Here is a 25,709-nt window from a genome sequence, read left to right as displayed (position 1 = left end):
GTTACCAAAATATATATCCATATACAACTATTTAGGTTTTTGTCTCAAGAGCTTTCTAGTACTCATGTTATAAAAACAAAACTCCTTACCCAAGAGTTTGAAATAATAATAATTTAGTCTATTATGTTCCTGTTTGAATATAGATCATGATCATTTTTATTATTTATTCAGTTTTATATTCATTATAAAATATTAAAATTAAGTAGTTACAACTCTTATCAAAAGTGTCTTGACGTTACTACTTGATAAGCTACATTTTCAACCTTGCAAACATGTATACAGAACACATATATGGTGAAAAGTAAAAAAAAAACAGTTTCAGGTCTGTTTAAGTGAATCAGTGGTATAAAATGGTATAAAAATTCAAGATGCTAAATCATGTATTGTTATAACCATGTTTATAAGCAAATGATTCATATCAACAATAAACCGAGTAGATGATACTATAAGAATTAACCATCCAGAATGTGACACACTGCTCAGATCTTTTATTTAAAGAAATGTCACATTAACAACCAGAACACAAGGACATTCAGGTAACTTTTCAGCTTTGTCAAAAAATATGGGAGAGAAGGAGGGGAACAGAGTAACTGTTACAGAACAATACTAAATAAACTTCATTTCGCAGACAGGTTTAGCATTGCCTTCTAAAGTGGTCGAGATAAAGAATACTGGAATCACTGGTGTATGCTTTGACAGGAAATGATGACATCAGCATCACATCTAATGGCAAAAACCAACTTAAATAGGGGGAATACAAGAGAAAAAAATATGATGAACTACATCGCAGCCCTGAGCATTACTGTGGCTGTAACCCACCCCTCCCTCCAGTTGTAAAATCAAAGGCACTCACACCGACAAAAAACATTTCCATTGAGTAGATGATCAACTCAGCAGCTGTTTTCATCTGCAAGACTCAACATGATTATACATATGCAATGTTACGCATCAAACCAATGTTGAACATCAGTTTTATGCACGAGACTTAAGGGATGAACTTACAGGGTCCATTCACCCAAATATGACATTTTTGTCATCATTCACTTTGTACCAAAACTCTTGGTCACCATTCATTTTCATTGCATTTTGGTCTGTTCAATGAATGTGAATATAGACTGAAACTAAAAATTTTTGTTCCACATATAAAGACAGGTTTGAAGATGGGTGAGAAGTTTTTGTTTGTTTTATTTTGCGGAACCATCACTTTAAATCATGATCGCTTGGTTAAGGCTTGATATTTTTCCCTTGGCGTATTTGTACTGTTGATTTTTGTATAATTTACATATTACACTCAGATCTGATCTAGTTCACCCAAAAAAATGAACACTGTGTCATTATTTACTTATCTTTGTGTTGTTTCAAACCAGTATGACTTTCTTTTGTGAAACACAAAAGATGACATTGTGTAGAATGAACATCGAATGGACACAAAAACATATTTTTCAAAATATGTTCTTCGGTGTCCCATAGATAAAAGTCTTACAGGTTCGGAATGACATGAGGATGAGAAAACGATGATAGAAATTTCATTTTTGGGTGAACTACGCCTTGCAATGAGAATCTTTTGAAATATACCACAGTTACATACGCCTGGGCTTTCAATATTGCACTGAAACATTCTGAAACTTATGATAATTTATCCTGATGTATCCCCCCTCCCCCCCAACCCTTAGCACATGTATATTATCTAAATTTGAACATTCACAACAATCATGACATACTGTAACACCACACTGGAGCAAAATCCACTTTATCTCACATGCACAATCTCAGTCCTTTTCTTCCCCTCGCTCGCTCAAGTGATTTCAACTGCGATTTTTTTCGTCCTCTCAAAATTAGGTTGAGCACTAACAGAAAAAAAACAACTAAAAAAACCATTTTACTCCAGTTTTAATACGGGCTGATTCATTGTAGTGTTATATTTTGTTTTCTATATTTAAACATTCTCACACACGCACGCAAAACCAGACAGAAACGCTCAAAGCTTCCTGCTCTCAGGTTCGAGAAAGTCACATGATCAATCGGTGGGAGGCGTATCCTACAAAACTCCAGAGACTTGCATCCTGCTGCTCATTTCCTGTTGTTTCATTTTGCTCTCGTCGTAAGAGAATGCATTCCTATTGGTTAAGGAAAAGGAGCAGGACGTAAACACGGCGTAGTCGTCATAATGGCATCAAAATGCCTCAAAGTTCTTTGCGGATTCCTTCTATATTCATTAGTCCCATAATGCTTTAAGTACTTCCTTCAATTTGTTTTCTATATATCCAAATATGAAATATTTTACATGGTAGCTCCTTGATTTTTCTTCTTTTATCTCCAAGTAGGTGGTTTTGTATGTGCGTAGTATTTGTCACGTTGCATTGTGTTTATTTTGCGTAACTTGTTCAGGTCCATCCTGCTGCCAGGCAACCGCTCAGTGAACAAGCCATGCCTCCTGTAGCCACAGCCCCACACAGCGTCTCGTAGTGGTGTGGAGCGGAGGCAGGGCGGAGTTTAGAAGTTGTCTGACAGCTTGACTTTCTATGGGATCTCCCAGAAGCCCCTCCTTCTGTCAGAGTATGACGCAGCATCGGCAGAGGCGCTGACCACCTCCGTGCACTGAAGGAGGGGGTGTGACTGGGGCAAAGTAAGCGTGGACTTTGATCTCAGGAAGGTGAGCCTACAGGAGAAACAACAGCAGAATGAGCTAGAATGCAGAATGTGACATGACAACTGGATCAAGTCATTTTTCTCTACACCCTGAAAAAAAGAAAAGTCCAATCGCTTGTCATGTTTGGTTCAGACCAAAACTCTAGACTAACACAGAAGACTTTAAATTGAAGAATTAAATAGAATAAGTCTATAATAAATCAATATTGTTTTTTTTTAATAAGTCTATTTTTAAGTGTCTGATTATCATTATTAAACCAATAATATATACATTTTTAATAGTTTTAATAGTTTATAATAAAGTTAAGACTATTACAGTAAAATATAATATGAATAACAGATTTGCTGATAATATATAATATATAATACTATATTATATTATATTACAATATTAGGCATATAATGTTATGAATCAATATTATAAATACACAGCACATTATAACAGCCCAATTGTTTGAGGTTTTAAGAACAACAGTCTCTACGATTATGACTGCGTACATGAAGCATGGCAAGACTTTATCAGTGAAGGAAAATAGAGGATGAAAACAAAGTAAATCATAGGGATCATTGAGCACCAAGGAGGATTGTGTCAAAACAACATAGAGCTACTGAAGAAAAGTGACCGCAAACCTAAACCTGGACAGCTGGAGCACCAAAATGAACTTCAGTATCTGCCCTGACCAGACAAATCAACTGACTTGAATGTTATCAGACCAGTGTGGGCACTGTAACCAATGATAACTTACAAATGAGGCCCTTGTTTGACGTTTGATCATAGACTGTAATGTGAACACTGTAAAATTTTTCAACATTTCTGAAATGTGAAAGTCACATTATTGTGTTTTCGTGACTGATTTGTAGTTGGCACTGCAATCACTGCACATTTGAATTCTGCACATAAATGGGGATCATTTTTGTCTTTATGCGGCTGTTACATTTGAGACTGTGTGTGGGAGTTGTGACATATCTAGCAATTATTTTCCACAGACCCGGATTCGTTTGATGCCCGCGCGGGTGACCTGCTGGCAGTCATAGAGCTCAATGCGTTCCAGACGCTGGCAACTCTTGAGGTGCTCCAGTGTGATGTCTGTGATCAAGGGGCAGTTGTCCAGCTCCACGACCTGCAGACGATCCTGACCACACACACTGCTGCTCAGGTGTCTGATTCCATCGTCTGTTATCAACTCGCAGTGAGACAGGCTCTAGAAAACACATACACACGCCAAACTGAGCAAGCTATAAAGAGTGAGCTTCTGAAAACAAATGGACATGCTTCATAATTCCTTTACAGAAAGCCATAAATAACAAGCATGGAAACAATACTCCCACACACTCTCTCTCAAACACTCACCAGCGCCTGCAGCCGAGGGCAGTGGATTGAGAGCTGAACCAGAGTGTTATCAGTCACCTGAATGGGACATACAGACACAGAACATTAATATTAGCATGCTGACTAATCAGGATAAATTGTTGCAAGGAAACAGACAGAGCTCAACAGCAGTAAAAAAAAAAAAAGAAGAAGAAGAAAAAACAAAGCCTCGGAATACCTGGCTATATATACACTAGAGGTAGATTTTACTGAAAGTTTGACCTGTGTTGTTAGCACAAGTTTTTTACCTTTTAATTGTATAATTTTTTATACATTTAATATATTCAATAATGCATTCTAATATTTAATATTTTATGAATTAGAATATCAAAAATGTATTTATTTAGATAAACTGTTCACATTTTTCATTGTTTTAACATTGTTGAATCTTTCTTTATTTCATTGTTGTTTTACTGTTTACATTTTTTGCAGGCTGCCTAGTGACAACTTACCCCATATAAATATAATGCCATTCAAAATTTTGATGTTAGTAAGATTTCTTTCTTTAAAGAAATGAATACTTTGATTCAGGAAGGGTGCATTCAATTTATAAAAAGTCACAATAAATGTTACAAAAGATTTATATTTCAAATAAATCACAGTTTCCATAAAACTATTAAGCAGCACAACTGTTTTCTACATTGATAATAAGAAATGTTTCTTGGGCAAATCAGCATATCAGAATGATTTCTGAAATATTATGTGACACTGAAACCTGCAGTAATGAAGGCTGCTGAAAATTCAGTTTTGTCATCACAGGAATAAATTACATTTGAACATAAACTGAAATAGAAAATTTTATTATTTCAGTGTATTTTATTGTATTTAATCAAATAAATGCAGTCTTTGTGAGCATAAGGAACTTCTTCAAAAACATTTCAAATATCTTACCAACCCCACACTTTTGAAATATAGTCCATATTTATTTTATATTAATATTTATAACATTATCAGCTATAACAAATATATAGCACATTACTAAGATACTAATAAAAAAATACCTATATTTACCTGTCCATGATTACTAGGCAATATACACCAAATAAGAATTTATGGATTTTAAACTCACCAAAATACATTCCTCTAAATCCATCTTCTCCAAATCATGACAATTCTAAAACAGAAGGCATAGCTTGTTTAGTAATCCTGTCACATCAGCGATGTCTTCTTACACAAAGCTTGCTCTCTAAATCCAGTGTGTTTATGTTTTGTAAGTTTGGGGTGTTTGTGTGATAACTCACTCTGGCAAGAACAGTAAAACCAGCATCAGTCACATGTGAGCAGCGAGCAGCCTCCAGGATCCTGAGGAAAACACATGCAATGTGAATGAATGACTCTGTGTGGGCATGTGTGCTTATCTGCGTACAGATGAAGAAAGCTTTACTTGAGCCGTTGGCAGTTGAGGCCGAGGGCAGTCAGAGAAGCGTCTGTGATGTTGCTGCAGCCAGACACACAAACCATCTGCAGTTTGTGACAACCACGGCACAAACTCACAAAGCCGTCATCTGTGATTTGCTGCAAGATGGATAAAACAACAAATTAACACTGTGTATTTGTATTACATAAGCAATATTTAACAAAAGTATAGTAATAACTCAAAGTCTTACTGTGCATGATTGCATGTTGATTATCATGAGCTCTGGACAGTGCTTTTGAAGGTGCTTCAGTGCAGTATCATCAAGCTGAAAAGAGACATTTAACAAGTATGTCACATTATCAATGATTCACTCAAAGTGTTTTGTGTGTGTGCTTGTATAGATGTATGCACCTGTGTGCTGCCTCTCAGAAACAGAGCTTTGACGCTTGTGCAGCCACGGCTGAGAGCCTCGATGCCATCACTCGTGATCTGATCACACCAGGACAGGTTCAGATTCTCCAACATCCGACAGCCCTCACTAGCAGGCAGAAAGAGCCAAAGAAAATGCTAAAGAATAACTTAAACCCCCAAAAAACTAAAGTTATTTAAAAGAAAAACAAAGGAAACTTTTGAACCGCTAACCAGCAGAGTAAAAAAACAATACACAATTAATTTTTTGTAAAAATTATTGATTTATCAAATTATTAAAAATCAAAAAGACATTTTTTCTCCTTTTCCAGTTATAATAAAGCCATGTTACTAGGATCATTAAACATTTCAAAATTTGTTTCGAAAACTTTTTTTGTAAAAATTATTAATTAATTTATTAAATAAATATAAACATAATTATTTTCTTTTTAAAATGTGCTTTTTGCATTTCAAACCATACCTTGCGCTGTTAAGATGTGGGAATATAAGCAGCAATTTTCTCAAATGTCTAACAATGAGTAAATAATTGGTCTTAGTTTCTGTTTAAATATTCACTCCCAGAATTTCCGGTTTCACCAGCTCATACAGTATAATCCACTACAACTGTGGGAAAAAAATCATTAGAAGAAATGTGGCAGAAAGGTGACAGATTTATAATCATTAACAAAGTCACCCTCCTGACACAATGAAATCAAAACTAGGCTTTGATTTAACACTCCCCAATTAAGTTTTAAAGATTCCATAAAATCTAAAGTTTTTCACAGTTTTGCATTTTTTAGTCCATTAGCTCTGAGGTCATCAAGTGTTTAAAAATTGAATCTTACACTTCTGAAAAAATGAAGCAATAATATTGTTGTCCTATTTTACACTCAAAGTAATCAATTTTATGTCCAATTTGTGCCAACCCAGACAGGACTTACGGTCATGATATTTAACATTTACAGAATCAAAACAAATAACCCAGGCTAAATTTTGTCCCCCTAGACCTTATAACTGCCCCACCTTAAGGCCTTAAGAGCATGATTGGTGATGGACACGCATGAGGTCAGGTCAAGGTGGCGTAGTTTGGAGCAAAACTTGCTAAGGCTGACGCAGGTGGAGTCTGTGATCTTGGTGCAGCCGTTGAGGTTCAGATGTTCGATGTTGCGACAGTTCTGAGCAAAGGTCCTGCCAAATCAAATGAAACCTCTTAGCTGACAATGTTAAAACAGAAAAACTACACAATAAAAACCAGATAAACATGGTCCAAAACAACAGGAGGGACAAATAATCATTATACCATCTCCTAACCAGCCGCAATATGACACGTTTGTCATAATGAAAGCTAAACTGCTGCATAATCCAATCAGCTATTTGTAAGATATTTGAAATATAATATGCAATTATATGGAAAGAGACCAATGATATTCATAGTGGGCAGGGCCACTATGAAATAGAAACCAATAAAAATCCATTAAAAACATTCTACAAAATGCCCGGTCAGCCAGTAAAGACAAAAACGTTTTCACTGAAATAACTTCCATAACTTGCCACTTTGAGTTGCTTAAATGCAGCTGAATGCTATTTTATACTTTTCATTGGACAGTTTCATTAATTGCATGAACTGTGCGATCCTACAGTGCATGTTTTAATTAACACAAAGTAATGCGGCTCACTTCATGGAGGCATCTCCCACACTGAGGCAGCCCCGAAGACTGAGCTGCCTCAAAAACCCCCCACATCGCTTCGAGATGTTCTCCACAACACGTCCCTAATAGAAAGACACAGAGAGAGAGAGAGATCAGGCACAGAGGATCAGGGATCTTACAGTCTATGGATTCAGTAGAAAAGCCTACTGACCCAGTGTTAATCCCAAAGACAGACCATTTAAAGCACATAGCAACATATTACTGATGAAGTACTAAGACATACAAAGCAAAAGCCAATAACACACAAGACTGTATCTGCAATCACAAACCAAAACATTTACTTTACATATGCTTTTTCACCTCAATATCTGTCTGAAAGTTAAAGAGATCAATCTTCTGCCAGTTACTTCCATCTAATGCAAGAACATTCCACGCCTGTTCATCCACAGAAAAAAGAAGGAAGCATTGTTAGAAAACTTAATCTTAATTCTAGACAGTTTTGTTTCATTTAAACTAAACAAGCAGCTGAACATACCTTGGATACTTGGGCACACCTACACAATGTAACTACATCCAGGAAGGAGAAAATCCTGAAAAAAAAACAGAGACTTTTGATTACGTGTTTATTATTCTGTTTTTTATTCGCTACCCACTTCCTGTAATCATTTTGACGGTACATACAAAAGTATGTCAAGCCGATAAAGCAATTTGAATTTGAAAATTAAAAAAATCAGATGGCCAGACTGATAGATAGATAGATAGATAGATAGATAAAAGAACAACAGACAGACTGATAGATAGAACAATAGAATCTAGATAGATAGATAGATAGATAGATATGCATGCAAGATAGACATGAAGACAGAACGATATACAGACAGATAGATAGATAGAACAATAGAATCTAGATAGATAGATAGATAAAAGAACAACAGATAGACTGATAGATAGAACAATAGAATCTAGATAGATAGATATGCATGCAAGATAGACATGTAGACAGAACAACAGACAGATAGATAGATAGAACAATAGAATCTAGATAGATAGATAGATAAAAGAACAACAGATAGACTGATAGATAGAACAATAGAATCTAGATAGATAGATATGCATGCAAGATAGACATGTAGACAGAACAACAGACAGATAGATAGATAGAACAAAGAACAACAGATAGACTGATAGAACTATAGAATCATGACAGACCAACAGACATGCAGACAGAATGATATACAGAATGACAGAGACAGACAGATAGATAGACAGATAGATAGATAGATAGAGATAGTGAGTAAGAGATAGTTGAATGTTGATGAGTGATACATACAGATAGAGATTTACAAAATTTATTACAACGTAATCTGCCATCTATTGCAATAAAAGTCTTTAATTATGATGGGCTCACCGGAGCAGAAGCTCTTTGGGAAGTTTTTTGTTGATTAGGGCCTCATCACTGTTTGAGAACACCTGGACAATATGAAATGACACAGATGAATTACATAAATCTCACACAGCACCAGCTATTCTCATGCACAATCAATATGCCCGAAGCTGGTTCAGACACGCCTCGGCCTGGTGCATCTTCACCCATAACACTTGCACTAGAAGGACAAATAGCATCAGCGAATGTCTTTGATAACACTGCTGCTTTGTGACATTTTCTAAAGCCCTCGCATTCAGGGCACGTAAGCAAGCCAATCAGCTTGATCTAAACTCCAAGAACACCGGCCAACTCTAATGTTAAACGGATTCAGGCGCAGCGCCCGTTGCTGACACGGTCAGCTGGTGCCGTTGTGTTAGGACGGGATTACCCTTGACGAACAAAAGCCTAAATACGGCACGTAAAAATAGAGCTCTGCTCGGTCCAAAACACACACAGTACCCTTGCAGACATACACGCGCGGGCACGCACGCAGTCAGTCAGTCACTCACGCGCGCGCGCCCACCAACACAAACAGTCGCTTAAACACACTGCCATCGATCAGACAGCCTGCCACCGCCCGTTTTCGTTTCCTCGGGCAAACTATCGCGGTTCAACGACCACGTCCACAGTTCCCTTGACATGAGTTACCTCAAATCTGCCCTTGGTGATGCCGTTCATGTCTGTTGCAGTGTCAATAATAAAGACAGTCCTCGGCAAGCGCTGCGCACAGCGACGTTTGCGCGTTTTGTCAACGCTGGCGATCAAACTATTGAGAGACAGACGCGCAGCTGTAACGTGTGGCCTGCGAGCCGTTCGTGTCTGCGCTGGTAACCGGAGAAATCCCGGGCTGGCCGCCGTCCGTGAACCATCACACAGGCAAAATAACAATAATAACATGGACGGAGCAGACTGCTGCTCTAACCTCACTTCCGCCTCCCAAGCTGCCTCTCTGACTACATTTCCGCTCGAGCGCAAATTCCTGCCTGAAGTGAGCGCTTCTTAATCTTTGAACGACGCAAATAAAATGAAAGAGGTATCTGGCAAATAAGCTTAAAGAATAATCCTTTTTATTAGCACTGAAGTTAACGCACTCGTGCGCTCTAGGGGCTCAAAATAGTGGCGGTCGTGACGTCACTTTTGCGGGAAAAACACGCGTGGTGGGTTTGTTTTGGTAATGCTGTATGAATTTGCATAGGCGTGTCGTGGTTAGGACGCAAATGGATGTGTAGGGAAATGAAAAGAGACACTTTATTCGTACAGAATGAAATGTATTCATATATAATTAAATGTCATCGACAATATTTTGGCACAATACCTCTGTGAGCAGAGCAATATGTGAAAATATGCATACTGTGTCAAAATTCTATTCAGTTTAGTTTCAAAGCATCTAACCAACACACACAAGTAAAACATTTCCATATTTTACTGCATTTACGTATTTGTTATTTCATTTAAATGTCCCAGATGTTAAACTGCCTGAAACCAATTAGCTGAGACTTTATAGTTGATTGATGTTAAATAGACATAAAATGATTGCTGTCTGTTTACACAAGTTTGTCTGTCTTCAGCAATATCATGGTGACGTGCAAAAAAATTTACTATGTACTTTGGAAGTCTAAACTGAATAGTAAAAATAATGTATTATTGTATCTGGGAAATGCAACTAAATTCAGTAATACTTCAGTAAGGTACAAAATCAAAAAAAAAAGTTGTTATTTTTACTTCAACAGCAGAGGGCGAAAGAGAGCCACAGGAATGTACAAGAGGCAGGTGTGTTTGGACCTTTCATGATTTTCAGTCTGTGAATGGCGATTGAATATTTTTTGGTTAGTTATTATTCAGCTATTGAATAGTCTTTATATATTTCCCAATTAGTCATTATTCAGCATCACAACATGATGCGTTTAATAAGACTATGTAATATAAGGTACTGAGATGCAGTTTGTCCCTAATGTGTAGATGTTGGATCTTAAACCTCTTTATTTTTGCATCAGTTTGAGGCTGGAAAAGACTACAGAACTAAGGAGTTTGGTCTTTAAAATTTAAGAAGTTTAACACCACAAAAAATTACTCCAAGAGCAAGATTCCAGAATTTTCCAAAGAACCTCAGAAAAATATCAGCATCTGCAGGCCTCTCTTGCATTGGCTAAGGTTGTCCTGGACTCCACCATCAGGGACTGAACAAGAATGGTGTGCATGGCAGGACAACAAGATGGTAGCCAAGAACATTTTGCCAAAGACTGTGTTAATGAGCCAGAAGACTATGAAAAGAATGTTTTTTTTTTTTTGTCAATAAATGAATGTCAAAAATAAAACGGACTGATATAAAGAAGTGTTAATATGACCAAAAAAAGATACTTACAGCTAACAGGGGATAATCTCAGAATTTTGGCTAACGTTCTGGAAAGGTCCTCTTAAAGTTAAGAACAAACATTATTCCAGTAGCATTAAAAGAACATTCAATTTAAACATAATCTTCATAACTTAATAGGAACATTATAAAAGCATTCTTAGAACATCTTTTTGTTAGTCTGTCAGCTGTTCAGGTTCACAGATGCCGGTTCACAAATGTTCTAGCACTACTCTATATGTGTGTGTGCCGGCTTAAAGCTGTATTATTTGGCTAATACCTTGACTAAATAATAAGGTTAGGAATTTTGGACCACGCTTAGCTTTGTTATTGAAGTAAATAACATCAGAAGCTGTTCAGACACACTCAGTCTGCTCTGGCCACAATCCTGCCACTTACTCACTAAAAAACAAGCATACTTGCTAATTCAAACTCACTATCTCCTTCTCCAGCACTGAGGTACACATAAAAGCCTTTACAATTGAATGAATGTGAGTGGGAGTGTGTGTTTGTGGGTGGTTGTGGTGGACCAAGACACCCATTATGCTTTCGCGTCACATAGTGTCCAAAAGTACCCATATTGGGCAGCTTCATCAAAGTTACTGTGTCCTGAGGTTGGCCCCAAGAATTTGGGACACAGACACAGCTGGTTTTGTCCTGCTCGTTCTGAACTGACATGCAGCCAGGCGCGCTATGGTGACAAGAAGACTCACCAAAATTTAGGGTCCGGTCCTAAAAAAGAAAAAACACATTACACGGTGACAAACTTTCCTCTGTGCCAGGGAACCTCTGAGCCGGACTCCCCACGGCCCTGGAACAATCCCAGTGCTTAGAGTCTCTGTTCTCATGCGGCACTGCACAGGTTCTGAGTCATGACGTATTTACTGACAACGCCGTGCGAGTTTTCGCACGAGCGCACCAGCAGTTCGGTAATGTACTTCTTGGTCAGATAAACCTCCCCTTGCACCTCTGTCACTGCGTCTATTAGATCTTTTCTCTCGGCTGTTGGAATCATCGGACCTGTCCGTTTGGAGAGCGCAGGTCAATTGGGATTTTTCACCTTTCCTGACAGATTTGGAAAAGTTTTACCTCCGTTTTTCCAGAAGCACTGTTTCAGCATGGGGCGAGCCTGTCACCGAGAGCTCGCGCTCCTGCCGCTGCTGGGATACTTGGCTTGCCTGACGCGCGCGGACGGTGGGTTTCTCTTGATGATATGGGTGCGGTAATTTGTTTCACGCGCCTCTGCAATACGCGTTTACGCGAGGTGATGAATGGACGCGTGCGTGTGTCCAGCTTCCAAAAGATTAGAGAGTTGTGTGAATGTCATATTTGCTCTTGGTGGTGTGTGTGTATTTATACATAAATGTATGGGTCAGTGACCCATCTTTGTTTGTTTTATTAAGTTATTTAAAAGTACTTATCAAATCAGCTAATACAGATTGACTTGAATAAATTTAGATTTTAATAATTTTATAATGCAACTAAAAAATAGAATTCAAAGCTCATCCAAAGACTGAAATTCTTGAGGAAAAAAGATAAGTGTTACTCGGCAATAAGTGTTATTTATCAAATTATTATTATTTTTTGGGATAAATAATTTTGTCAGCGTCTGTACGATTTTTGAGAAAAATATCCTCACCTTTTTAATGAACTGTTTAGTTCAAGTCAAATGAAAAAAAAAACTTATATTCATGACTGATATTAGTAAAAAAAAAAAAATGGTCTACATGTTTTTGGTTTGGAGTTGTAGGCTAGACATTTTTATTTTTAAAATCTTTCTATTATATACAGCAATCCAAACACAAAAAATAGAGCCTCTATCCTGTTTTGTCCCATAGTTTTATAGTCTAAGAGGCTCTTAGTATTGTATGTTGAAATATGTTAAAGGACATTTGACTGGCCTTTCTCACACATTCATGTTTGCTGTCATACATTCCTTTTTAGTTGAAATCCTTTAACTAAAGATCTAATTAATCTGCCACAAACACCTAATATCTTCACATCAGCATAACAGACTCATCAATATGACACTAATGAATTTGTAACAAATGATTTATAGATGACCGGTTGTTTGTGGTGGGTCAGCTTGATTAGTCAGACTTCTGAACATGACCCAGTCTGGATTGACCTCATTGACACCAACCTGCTAACTTTATCTGTTCCAATTAAAATTATTCCCAAATGATGATGTTAGCTCATGTATTTTTTTCAGACATGGTATGAGACATTATTGTATTATGAGCAAAATAAATAAATAAATAAATAACCTGTTTGGTGACATACTCACTTAATCTCGGTTTAATATTTATCTAAAATTAGCTCAATTTCAGATGGTTTAAAATATCAGCTATATTAATTCCTCTGTGACAAACTAATGATGTAATTAAGAAGTTGTCTTATGGAAGTGGGGCTTGTGATAAAAATGGATTTATGTTTGTACACTCCTACATTTTATTCATTAATTTTTTTTGTAACAACGCCAAAGAAGAAACATTTTGTGTTCCTTAAAGAACCTTTCAGTAAACAGTTCTTAAAATAACATTTTTTCTTAGTGTGAAGAGCTTCTTAATAATCTAAAGAACCTTTTTAGACAATAATCAGCTTTTTGTGCAATGGAACAGTTCCATGGATGCCGATAAAGAACCTTTATTTTTATTTATAAGACTGTATGTGTTCATTTTGAATCTGATTTGTCTTTGTATTTATTGTACATCTCTGTTTCTTTAACCCTCATTTGGTATAGCTTTACACTTTCACACTGCCCAAAACCCTGCTAAATACACTTTATATATAGTAACTGACCTTATTTAGGCTATCCTGCCCTTTAAAATTGCCTTTTGACATACAAAGCTCTTTGGTGCTGTAATTCATACCATTCATACCACCTGTGCATATCATATCAACTTGCTGTGGTTATATCCTTGCATTCTCCTAATTTCTTGATGTCCTTGAGGTTATGTGTTCTCACTAATGTAATGTAAAATGTGGATTCTAGCAGTAACACTCTATTTAAGCTAGTTTATTTTTACCAGTCTCTCCATTAGGACGTGTGTTCTTACTGGAGTTGGAGAGTTTTTCAAAAGATGGACAGGAGAAGGGGTTTGAGGCAGCAACACATGCCTGTATGGCTCAAGGGGCCCGGGTGGCATCCAGGGCTGACCTGCATCATGCAGTGTTGGAATGTGCCTTCTCAGCCTGCTCGCGTGGTTGGCTCTCCGGACCGAGCATTGGGTAAGAACATTAATTACCTGAAGAGCAGATACTGTCAATCAAAATGTTGATTTGTTGAACAGGTATTTTTTGAGCCACAATAATGAGATAGCTTGCTTGCGTATATATCTGTTTTTCTGTGTGATTGCAAGACAGAGAGAATCCTACCTGTGAATTCAGCCAGAACAGTCCTATTTACACCTCAGGGCTTGAGAGAAATGGACCTGAGCTGCTGTGAGGGAACACATCAGCACCTTCCATGTGTTCATTTTCTGTGCTGATCCATTGCTGAGGTGTATTACTTTACCACTGAGCACAAATCCCAGAATAATTATCACATCGAAAATGTGGTGCATATGTATTTCATTTTCAAATTTCAAAAAGTATCACTTAAGAAATAAATAAAATATAAATTGCATCACCTTAGATAACAAAATATCAAACCAAATGGCATCTGTAAACAGAATATTTTATTTTTATATAATAATATTTACTGCATAAAATATATTACATTTTATTATATTCAATATTCAGTATATATATATATATATATATATATATATATATATATATATATATATATATGTTATATATAATATATAATAATGTTCAAAGTTTGTGTCAGTAAGATTTTTCATATTTGAAAGAAGTCTTTTGTGTTCATGTGATATTGTAAAATATTATTACATTTTAAATTATTTTAATTGGAAACTGGGACACTTTTTCTTTGATGCATAGGAAGTTCAAAAGAACAGCATTTGTTTGACATTTTGTCTTTAATGTCACGCATCAGTTTAATACATCCTTGCTTAGTAATTAGTATGTATTACTGGACTTAAAATTTTGAACAATAATATATATTTACTTACAAGAAAAAAGGCAATGAGGTAAGAGAAATAAGCTTAATTCAAGATATATTTTTGTTCTATGCTTTCAATAGGCCTGGACTACAATATTCAAAGCATTCTGTTGTTATCATGTATAAATTTGTGAATGTTTGAAGCCTTCGTTGAAAATCACTTGCATCTGCAAATTTTGCCAAAAGGAGTGGCTTTCCCTTCTGAACAACCTATAGATTACACATGGATTTCTCGGTCGTGACACATAAATTTCACATAAATGACATGCATGTGAAAATCTACCTCAGTGCAGCTGAGCCTTAATCACTAAACTTTGACACAGGGTGTTTCCTAGTAACTTAACACTGTCTCAGGAGAGTTTGGTAAAGACTCAAGCAGTCTGGTTGTGGCTTGAGCCCTCCTCTGCACCCACTCTGACATACCCACATGCTCATAATTCTGATTAAGGCCTCACAGCTGAGTGCTAAAAGGTGAGGTAAGCAATTTACTTCCCTCACAAACATTCAGAGGAATGTCACTAAAAGAATTGGGACAAAACAGACAGACATTCTTGGTCGTAGATATGCACAGTATATTCAGTAACATTGACTTACATCTTGAAGTCAAGTTTTAAATAATTGTAAAATTACTATAAATGGAAACGTCACATTCTATATTAATGCTGCACATCGATATGTTGCTTGGCTACTGTGAACATCCTTCAGTTAAAAAAATTAACAATATCACTTGGTGGAAAAGCTGTTTATTCTGGTGATTATTAATACATTTAATTTGTTCAGCTGTTTGTTGAAAACTGGTGTCTTTAATGATTAAATGTGTTTTAATTGTTGATTAACTGTTGATCACTATTATATGGTTTTTAGGCACACAGTTTCTCGTTGTCTACAAACACAGCTTTTACCTATGGTAAAATCACTGTAATGCAGGGGTTTTCCAGATTTTTGATGCCAAGGATCCCAAATATTATTTCTTGTGGCTTATTGCATATTTTAATCACTCTTGCATTTTTGCTCTAACAGACAAACAATCAAAGAGTGGTACTGGCCGACACAAGCTTTAAAAACATATACACGCATGACAGAAAACAGACCTGTGATGTAAATTTATACAAACACTGGAGACATTAGCAATGTGACTGAGATATACTGCATAAAGTCTGTGTGTGTGTGTGTGTGTGTATGTGTGTGTGTGTGTGTGTTGAAATAGTACATGAGCTGCCTATCTAAGCAGAATTTTACAGTGACATCAAGTCTGTTGCCTTAATAAAGGAGAAGACAAAAAATTGAGAAAGAATTCCTCTAATTTACTTCCAACTTGCCGTCATGTGGTTTCAGGACTACAGTGTGCAGCGGCGTCCCGGGGAGTTTGAGGCCAGTTGATGTGCAGTTGGAGAATTTAACCGCGGACACCGAGAGACTGGGCGTGTTCTGTGTGAAAGAGAGCGGTCAGTTTTAAATCACTGAAACAAAGAAACTGGAGAAGGGGTCTGTGTTTTTTCACTTATGAGGGATCATGAGGGACTATTTCATGTAACACATTCCAAAATACTTTAGCCTGTTTCATACCACATGTGAAAGCAGAAGAGCAAAAGCATGTGTGTGAGTAGAGTTTCAACGCCAACACAGGAGTTTTCAAACTATTTTTGTCAGGGACCCCCAAATATGATTTTTTTCATAAAAAAATAAAAGTAGCTATGTTTTTTCAAGTGTAAAGACATTTTTAGCGTGCATATATAAAACAATTTTGGTTCTCACATTTTCTCAAGGTAAAAAAAAAAAATCTGACATAATCCAGACCATTTAAGGAGTTTATGGCTAGTTTGGAATTTGGAATATAATATTTTTATATTTCACTACCATCACGTTGGTAAAGATTCTCACTAGCCAAACATCCTATAACTATGATATAATTTATGACTGGATTATAAAAGGATTATTCAGTATATTACCCCAGAAATTACTTTTCTTTTCTGTAGCTACCTGCAGTTGCAGAAATGCTGTCAGAATGTCAGCAAGTGTGCAGTGTGAAACATTTACATGTAATTTATCCTTTTCAGTTTATGCACTTTTTCTTTTGTAATTTATGACAAACTCTTCTCCTTCATGACTGACCTTGTTCCACTTCCCTTTCATCCACCAGATGCTCCATGTGGACAGCCACCTTCATTCCCACTCTCACATCTGCAGGGGAAAACTGGGCTCGACCTAGGGGATGAACTTCTGTATGCCTGTGACCCAGGATACAAACTGCCCAATGGAGATACAGCCTTCAGCCTGCTTTGCGACAGTTGTGGAGAATGGTACGGCCTTGTGCAGCATTGCATCAAAGGTGAGCTGCAAACACAATGATGAGATTTAAAAACCAAAAAGCCATGCCAAATATGAGACAGAGGTTCCAAGATACTTAATTCCTGAGGTTCAAAGGGTTTATTTGGCTTTTGGGTGTAGCTGTGTAGTCTTCAATATGTTTTATTTGTTGCAGATGATCCTGAAGGCCACATCGACTATGAAGATAAGTTCACAGATGGCTATCTCCTTGAGAATCTGAGGGAGGAGCATCATATTTCTTTGAATCCAGGAGGAACACAGTCCACTGATCATGAAGTAGAAGAATCCTCTCCTGAGCCTGAGCAGACAGTCATGTCTGAGGAGGAGAAAGAGAATGATGAAGATTTAACAGTATCAGTAACTGAATCTCCAGTGTCTCTACTCAGTCAGAAGCACATGTTCTGGTTCCCTTCAGAGGCCTTCAAGAAAGAGAAGGAGCAGCCAGGTATCACCACTGATTCTTCCTCTATTAAAAGCCCCAATGAAGATGAGAGCCACATGACGGTCAAAACAACCTACAGCCAATCTGGTCCTGACAGGATCACAGAGGAAAGTGACTATCCGACAGATCCTCCCACCAGTGAACCTGCCAGTCCCAGTGACAGCGGCACGGACGAGTCCTGGCTAGATGGATACCCTGTTACTCAGGATGAAGATAAAGTTGGAGGTGAGTCCATGGGGGAGGCAGGGCCAGAACAAGGTGCGGAGTCAGAAGCAGAGACCTTGACTGGCAACTCAGAAGTAGAGGTGTTTGAGGATGTAACCAAAAACCCTGTGGAAGAAGAGACGGGGGGATTGATTGACAACTCTGAGGAGGAAGAAGATGGAGAAATGAAAAAGGACATAAACCACAGGAAAGGTGACGAGGAGGAGCTTGGTAAAGGGACAACCAGACTTAAAAAGGGAGAGCCTGTTGTAACACGTTATGAGGAAACAACTGAAGGACTTTCAGAAGATGATATGGTGAAAGAAACGTACACACCAGAGGAAACAGACTCTGATGGATCCAAAACATTGGGGTTTGATGGTCTTACTGATAGTCCAAATGGTGTGGAGGTGAAGCCCACCACCTCCATTACTCAGATCACACCCAGTCCAGATGATGTTGCTGTACATGCCATGCCATACACACCGGCTTCTGCTCCTGAAAATGTGAGTGCCAGTCAGGGCGGGTTGGGCCCTGAGAAAAAATCCACACCTTCTGGGATGGTACATCTGGCTGTTACACCTGATTATATCACAAGCATGCCCACTCCTGTCATCAAGGATCCATGGGAAACCATTGATGACCACTTCCTGGACCACATCCCTGTTCATGTCCCAACTGAAACCACTGAAAATCGGAGTGTGATGGAACATGGTGGAGATCACAGCCTGGATCATCAGGATCAAGCTGGAGAGGGTGCTTGTGAAGAAGACCCCTGTCACGGTTCAGGCCGCGGGCCCATGATCGCAGCCATTATCATCGGCATCGTAGCAGCAGTAGTGGGTGTGGCCTTGGGGGTGTGGTGTTATAAAAAGAGGCAACAAAAGAGCTCGCACTACCAGCTTAATGGAACTAACAGACAAACGCAGTGCATTGAATTACAACAGACTGTGTGAGATCATATCTATCGTTCTATCTATCATTCTATCTAATGCTGGTCTATTGTTCTTTCCTTCTAATGTTTTATATCGAAGCTTTCTGTAACTGACATTCAAAGCTGAAAAACTTTGCTTTTCTAATTTTCTAGTAAAATTACAGTTATATGAAATTCAGTTCACCTAACTTTGCCTACATTTCAAGAATTGCAGTGGATTAGAAAAAATTCTTAATTTTTTTTCTGAATGCCACACAACCCTGACTTTCACACTCTCACAAGGAGAGTGTCTGTGTTCAACACTCCTTATTTAGGTAGTATTCCTGTTTTGCCATGTTTTATATTTCGTTATATTTTCATTGATTTGTGGATAATTGTTGTATCATGAATCAGATGTCTTCTCTTGCTTTGGACGGACTGCATTGGACTGCGGGTCGGTGCATGTGTGTACGTGATGCCCATCTGTCCTTGTTAACAGATTTGTATGTGTTTATAGCTTTGTCCATTATGAGTGAGCGTGTGTGAATGAAACATTGTGACTTTAGCCTATTTTGGTTTTGAAAGAGAGCAGTCAGTTAAAAGAGAGTTTGGTTGAACTCAGTATTCTCTGTGTGCTATTGAAAGTTTCCAGCTTGCAGACAGGTGAGACATTCTGGTCAGAGGAACTGAGGGTGAATTCTGATTGGCTTTCAGCTCATACAGACCTAGAGTAGGTAGAATAAATAGCTTTCATCCCTAAATTTAGAATACAATGAGCATTTGTTCATTTCAAACCTTTTTCCTATAAATAAGTGAGTTTCTTGGGGTTGAACTCGGGACACTCACAGACAGGTGAGACATTCTTCTCAGAGAAACTAAAGGTTGGTTTCTGATTGGCTTTCAACACATTTACAATTTGTTGAGTTTCAGTTTCTTTAAAAGATATGTAGTAAGTTATATCATAGCAGACTATTTTCTACATATATTTTCCCAAATATCTCATTGATGTGCAAACTTTTTGGCCGAGTTTTGTACAAGATATTCAGTCGACTTAAGCGACATTTATGAGGCATATTTATATCATGTGTATTATAAATGTAAAAAATTAGAATTAGTGAATTAAAACAAAACAGACACAAATCAGATATGTTTAGAATAGATTTTTATTTCAATTGTCATACTGAGGTCAAACATATATAGCATAGTATGCTATTTTTAGATAATATTAATAATAGGTAATGAAGGTTAGTAAAGCCAATTATTTCTAGGTGTTGTTAGAGCAAATGTAGCAATTTTTTTTTACATTGTTTGATTTAATTATAAATGAAGAAAAGTGGAGTAAAACTTCATGAATTTTGCAGGGTTATTTGTAAGTATCCATTAATGATCGGCTGACAGTATTAACATTATCTAACTTGTTTTTGATTGTTGGTTGTTGTCTTTTAATATGTTTTCCAGCCCTGACATCTCTATTTATTAGAGAAGCTAGTACAGTCTTATTTACATTAGCCATTTAGTGGACGCTTTTATCCAAAGATACTTACAAATGATGAACATCACAAGCAATTTATCATACAAGGGCCAACAAACACTTGCATTTACTTACAAAATAAGCTCATTTACAGTCTTAATACTAAGAATGTAAAAAAAGCTACATTTTAGATCAAGAAGTCAGTTCCAGTTGGCTGCTGTAGATCTATTTAAATCTAAAGTGCTAAACACATAAACTGCTTACCATAAAATTGGTCATTTACTGTTTGTGGGGTAAACCATTCGCCATTGGAACTATTTTATTTGCTCTGATCTCTTCTGATAGTTATATTCTGAACTGTAAAGTGTTTTTATTGTGATAAGGAACTGTGAGATTTCTTTCTCTTTGTTCTATTAATCTTTTCAATTCCATTTTAAGCTAAAACTGCTTGGTAATATCAACATTACACTGTAACAATGTCATGTGACATGAGGGTATCTGACTAAACGTAGCTGTGGAATACTAATGGAACATTAACCAATAAATTACTTTGGGGGAAAAAATATCCGCTTTAGTCTTCCTTGGTGTCAACATTGCTGTGAGAGCTTAAATAGGCTTTCCTTCCTAAAATAAGACTGCAAACATTTGCGTAGTGTTGCCAGGTGTTTCTGTATGTGTGTAAGAGCAGCAGGGCCAAACCTAATATCACAAAAGAGGGACATGGTTTCTGTGTCTATACTGTGGTTTTTTTTTTTTACCACAAAACAAAGAAGAAACACTCAGAAACACTCCTGCATACAAATACTCACAGCGGGAGAAGAGAGACTTATTTAAATGTGTTTGAACATGGAGTATCTGTGCAGTTTATCACACCATAGTAGGAAAAACCCACAGAGAAAAGGAAAGAAGGAGTGGGGGATGAGGAACGAGAGATGTGGAGGGAGTTTGGATTAAAAAATGACCGTCCACATGCACTCTTAAAATTCAAGTGTTTTGCTTAAGGTCCAGTGTTTAGTCTTTTGCTATTATATTTAGTCTGAAGGTTTACTGCTTTTACGGGCAGGTTATACTGGTTCAGCCTTTGAAAATAGACAAGTTTGTTTGATTTCTTCTACGCAGCACCATTTTACACATATTTTGAATAACAGCCAAGTGAACATTTGTGAAGTTATCAACAACATATTAGTACTAACATTTGGTCCAAACAGATTATGTGAGGCTTGGCATAACCAAAAAATTGCTAAGCTTAAGATCTTAAAGTAAGTCAGTTCTTCTGGAATGCCAAAAACACAAATTCTCCACCAGAAGGAGGATTGTACAAAGAAAGTGTAACATTTTAAGTAACAAAATATGAATTAAAACAACACAGATATAGAAAATGACTCATAAATCAACTAGTACTTCACAGCAGAAAAGTGGTGAAGTTAAGCATTTTCATCTACATTAATTATAGCATCTGCATCTGTAACAATCAGGCAAAAAATACATTTTCAGTGTTTAACCAGTTCTTGCGGCTCAAGTCTACCAAGATATCATCACATGGTATCCCTTCTGGACTGCTATTTGGATTTTATTTAATATAGAAAAGCAACCTCACACATTGTTTTCTCTAAGATACAGTAAGCTGATAGGAATTCAGATTTATAATATTTTGGCTTGTGGTGCATGTGTAAAACCTATACTTACATGTGTAAATATAAGTACATATTTTAGTACAGATGTGTACAGTAAAAAGATATCAACACTTCCAATCACCAACCCCTAAATTAATACAAGAACAAAAATTGTACAGGAATGAGAATAACATTATGGTCTTTTCACAATGTTTTTATTTCAGTACAAATAAAATCGTCTATTCATCCTCAGCATTAAGATATTCATCAAGAAACTATAAGACTTCACCCTGAAAGAGAAAAATAGGAAGAGTTAGAGAGAATGGTGTTTCAGTATCTCAATGATACAAAAATAACGGCATTGTAATTAAACAATCATATAAAAACTTCAATTTATCAGCCACTAGAGGGCGGTGTGACGCAGCAAACGGCTCAGAGTGAATCAGTAAGCATAGTGCGCACCCAAGTGGCCACAACAAGCTGTTTATATTTGTAAAACAGCTACATGTTTGTGAATATTCAACAAGCATTCAAATAACCCATGCAGAAACACTCTCACCTCATCATCTGACAGTAACTTCTGTTTGGCAAATTCTAGCATCTGCAGCTGTAGCGTCGTTTGATTGTAGTACCGTACTGCTTCCTGTCATGTGAAAATGCATTATGAGTACAATGGCAACCATCTAAAAGAAAATAAATATGTTTATTCATTCAAATACCGTGATGTGAGACACCTACCGCTCTAGGGAAGAAATCCTCCTCAGTGAGGCCAAATTTTTCTCTGTGGTACCGATAATAATCCACATTATTCTTCATCACCTCATCGCTGGGATCAAAGAGCATGTAGCTGGCCACACATGGTACAGCATTCTTCAGATCATTCACTGAATGAGAATGAAGGAAAGAAACATTTGAGAAACATTTGAATGGAAGTGTATGTTTCATACATCAGTTTTTCACATAAGTAGATTAAACAGAGCACTTTCTAGACTTACATTTATAATAAGCAAACTGGAGGTAGTGGTACATGGTTGCCACAAATTTCTCAACAGCAAATCCACCTACAACCGGCATGAGCTCGCTCTCACAGCGAACCTTCCTCTGCAGAACCTCTGTGTAATGATCTAAAGACAGAGAATTTGTGGTATGTTTCAGCTAAAGTTACAAAGGATCTCAAGGGCAGACATGACAAGAGCAGCAGGTATATGCCAACCTGCAATGGACGGGTAAAAGTCTTTAAAGTCTTTGATCTGTCTGGATCCCTCTGACGCTGCGATGCACTCATCATACACCTTGAAAAAGTCTCTCAGTGCCAACTCCATATCAGACACTGACGTTCTGAAGTTATCGCCATTGTACGCCCGCACGGCCCGAATGAACAATGTCTGAATAAGAAAAACCTGCATTAAGCATATGTAACTGTAAACTATAACACTGTTTATTACATTCAACAGACGTATTACTGTTATAAATGTCTTTTGATCAAGTTATTAACTAATCACACTGCCCCAAACTTAGTGTTACGTGTATTTCTGCATATAATTTAATAAACATTTGTCATTGTACTTAATATTATCAGCGTATCTGAACGTAAAATATCATTTGAAAACTAACATGAATTTCAGGATTTCTTAGTATTTAGTTTGACCCCCATCTGCTTTAATGGCAGCTGCATTAACAAGAGGATTTAAATGAGGATTTGATTTGCTCTTATTCAGTGTTTGGTGTGTGGGGTCTCACCTCATATGACTTGGTCTCCAGGTCTTTCATATGTTCATCAGCTCCAGGTAAACTCTTGTAATAGTTCATGTTCCTCTGCATCATCTCATCATCAGGATGCTTCAGAAGAAATGTGTACGCTGCAGATACAGCTTTAGCCAAATTATCCCTCTGGAATAATTCATAATGATCCATTTTGTCAGATATTTCCAAACCAAAACTCTACACATGAAAATATTCAAACAAATCATGGTGCTACAACGGTAAAACCACTGATTTTTAGTATGTTATTCTCTGAAGTAGGCATACTTTAGAATACCATGCACTTTAAAATGTAGTACCATGGTACATGAATAAGTTAAACATTCAGTATCATGGTATTACTATGTTATACAGTCTACATTTCAAAAAGTATTCAAATGCAATGTAAATTTCCTGTTTTTGACATGGTATTGTGGCAATACTTGCACATTGCATTGCACATTACCATGTATAGGTACATGGTTCAGTACCATGGTATTACCATCTAATACTGTACAATCTACACAACAACAAAAAAAAAGTTTTCCCCTGTGAATCAGTCCTAAAATCTATTACCATGTTACAGTATTAGAAAACACTCATTTGCTCTTAAACTTGCTTTATAAATAATTGTAGAGGCAATGAGTGAAAGTTTATGTTTGGTAGTGGACTCACTTTGAAGTAAGCAAACTGCAGGTACTTGTAGGGCTCCCGTTTCTCAAACTCCTCGATGGTTTCACGGCTGGGGAGCGTCTGTCTGAAGGCAGGTAAGCCCTGCTTGCACAGCTTCAGACACTGAGCTCGCTTCATCATATTGCCGAAAGCGTGCAGCTCGGGGAAGTCGCTGAAGCGCATCTCGTCGTCGAGGCGCACCGTGCTGCAGTTGAGGTTACAGAAGGCCTCGCTGTCCCGGAGCAGCCGGTACAGCCGGAGACTCATCTCCAGAAACTCCACGCTCTCGGGCCACTTCTCCTCACCGTACTGGTCTAAAGCGTGTCGGTACGCCGAGTCTAGGGGCATCAGCTCGTGCCGTGGGAAACTACGAAAGTTGTATTTCTCATACTGCGCAAGGACACAAAAAGTAAAAAAGAATAAAATAAATGCAAACCTGAGGGAGTGCGAGGAGGAGGCCATGGTCCCGTATGGGAATCCCAAAGTACGCAGGAGTGAGAGAACAAAACCCGCCCACCCCGCTGCCCCCGCAGCTTCTCCACGTCCCCAAAGTCCGTCAGAACGCACCCTTCCCCCAAGCAGCTAAAAAAACATTACAGTGATTTATTAAAAAAAAAGTTTATTCTTCAAATCCCACCGGTAACATTCACTTTTAACTTTAAAGGGTCTAAAAAGACACATAAGCCTATACAACTATGAAAGTTCTATTGCCTTGATTTGTGAACATTTTACACGGCTGCGGTAAATAGTTACATAAACCAGAACGGTTTAATTCCAGTTTGTCCCTCTAATATTTGTGTCCAAACTCTATAGAAGGAAGCATGTAAAATATGCCATTATATAGATACATAATTACAATATCTGGTGTGTATATATCATATAATTTAATCTATTCTAACATTATTCACATTACAAAAGTAAAGATTGCAAACTATTGTTTTATTCATTAAAAGTAAAAACTAAAATGAATGGATGCATTTGGGTGTAAGAAGAATTAGTAATAATATATAATATAATATATGCATTTATCAAAACGTACTTCACTATAA

General features: G+C 37.3%; 3 protein-coding genes across 4 annotated transcripts; 1 reads left to right on the top strand and 2 right to left on the bottom strand.

The window, feature by feature from the left end:
• Nucleotides 1-468: 468 nt before the first annotated feature.
• On the bottom strand, nt 469-9,974 carry LOC109092422 (F-box/LRR-repeat protein 2-like). The gene is made up of 14 exons (XM_019106231.2): nt 9,507-9,974; nt 8,841-8,902; nt 7,968-8,022; nt 7,793-7,867; nt 7,460-7,554; nt 6,807-6,971; nt 5,787-5,913; nt 5,626-5,700; nt 5,403-5,533; nt 5,260-5,320; nt 5,088-5,132; nt 4,001-4,057; nt 3,639-3,851; nt 469-2,659 (listed from the first exon to the last, which is right to left on the bottom strand). Exons 1-14 carry the CDS (start codon nt 9,753-9,755, stop codon nt 2,552-2,554), a joined length of 1,518 nt encoding a protein of 505 aa, XP_018961776.1. The 5' UTR covers nt 9,756-9,974; the 3' UTR covers nt 469-2,551.
• A 1,987-nt stretch (nt 9,975-11,961) lies between these two features.
• On the top strand, nt 11,962-21,200 carry LOC109092421 (sushi domain-containing protein 5). Of its 2 annotated transcripts, none has more exons than XM_042777035.1 (5): nt 11,962-12,402; nt 14,253-14,439; nt 16,613-16,722; nt 17,418-17,606; nt 17,760-21,200. In XM_042777035.1, exons 1-5 carry the CDS (start codon nt 12,327-12,329, stop codon nt 19,205-19,207), a joined length of 2,010 nt encoding a protein of 669 aa, XP_042632969.1. In that variant the 5' UTR covers nt 11,962-12,326; the 3' UTR covers nt 19,208-21,200. The 2 variants fall into 2 exon arrangements, with proteins under 2 accessions (XP_042632969.1, XP_018961775.2); XM_019106230.2 differs by having other exon boundaries at nt 11,964-12,402; nt 14,241-14,439.
• A 1,249-nt stretch (nt 21,201-22,449) lies between these two features.
• On the bottom strand, nt 22,450-25,168 carry LOC109092424 (cartilage-associated protein-like). Its single transcript, XM_019106232.2, has 7 exons — nt 24,664-25,168; nt 23,989-24,138; nt 23,462-23,633; nt 23,244-23,372; nt 22,987-23,132; nt 22,808-22,891; nt 22,450-22,538 (listed from the first exon to the last, which is right to left on the bottom strand). The coding sequence occupies exons 1-7, from the start codon at nt 25,120-25,122 to the stop codon at nt 22,524-22,526; spliced, it is 1,155 nt and encodes a 384-aa protein (XP_018961777.2). The 5' UTR covers nt 25,123-25,168; the 3' UTR covers nt 22,450-22,523.
• Nucleotides 25,169-25,709: the final 541 nt, after the last annotated feature.

This window comes from Cyprinus carpio, chromosome A19 (assembly GCF_018340385.1).
Source record: "Cyprinus carpio isolate SPL01 chromosome A19, ASM1834038v1, whole genome shotgun sequence".
NCBI lineage: Eukaryota > Metazoa > Chordata > Actinopteri > Cypriniformes > Cyprinidae > Cyprinus > Cyprinus carpio.
This window is presented reverse-complemented; position numbering and strand designations above follow the sequence as displayed.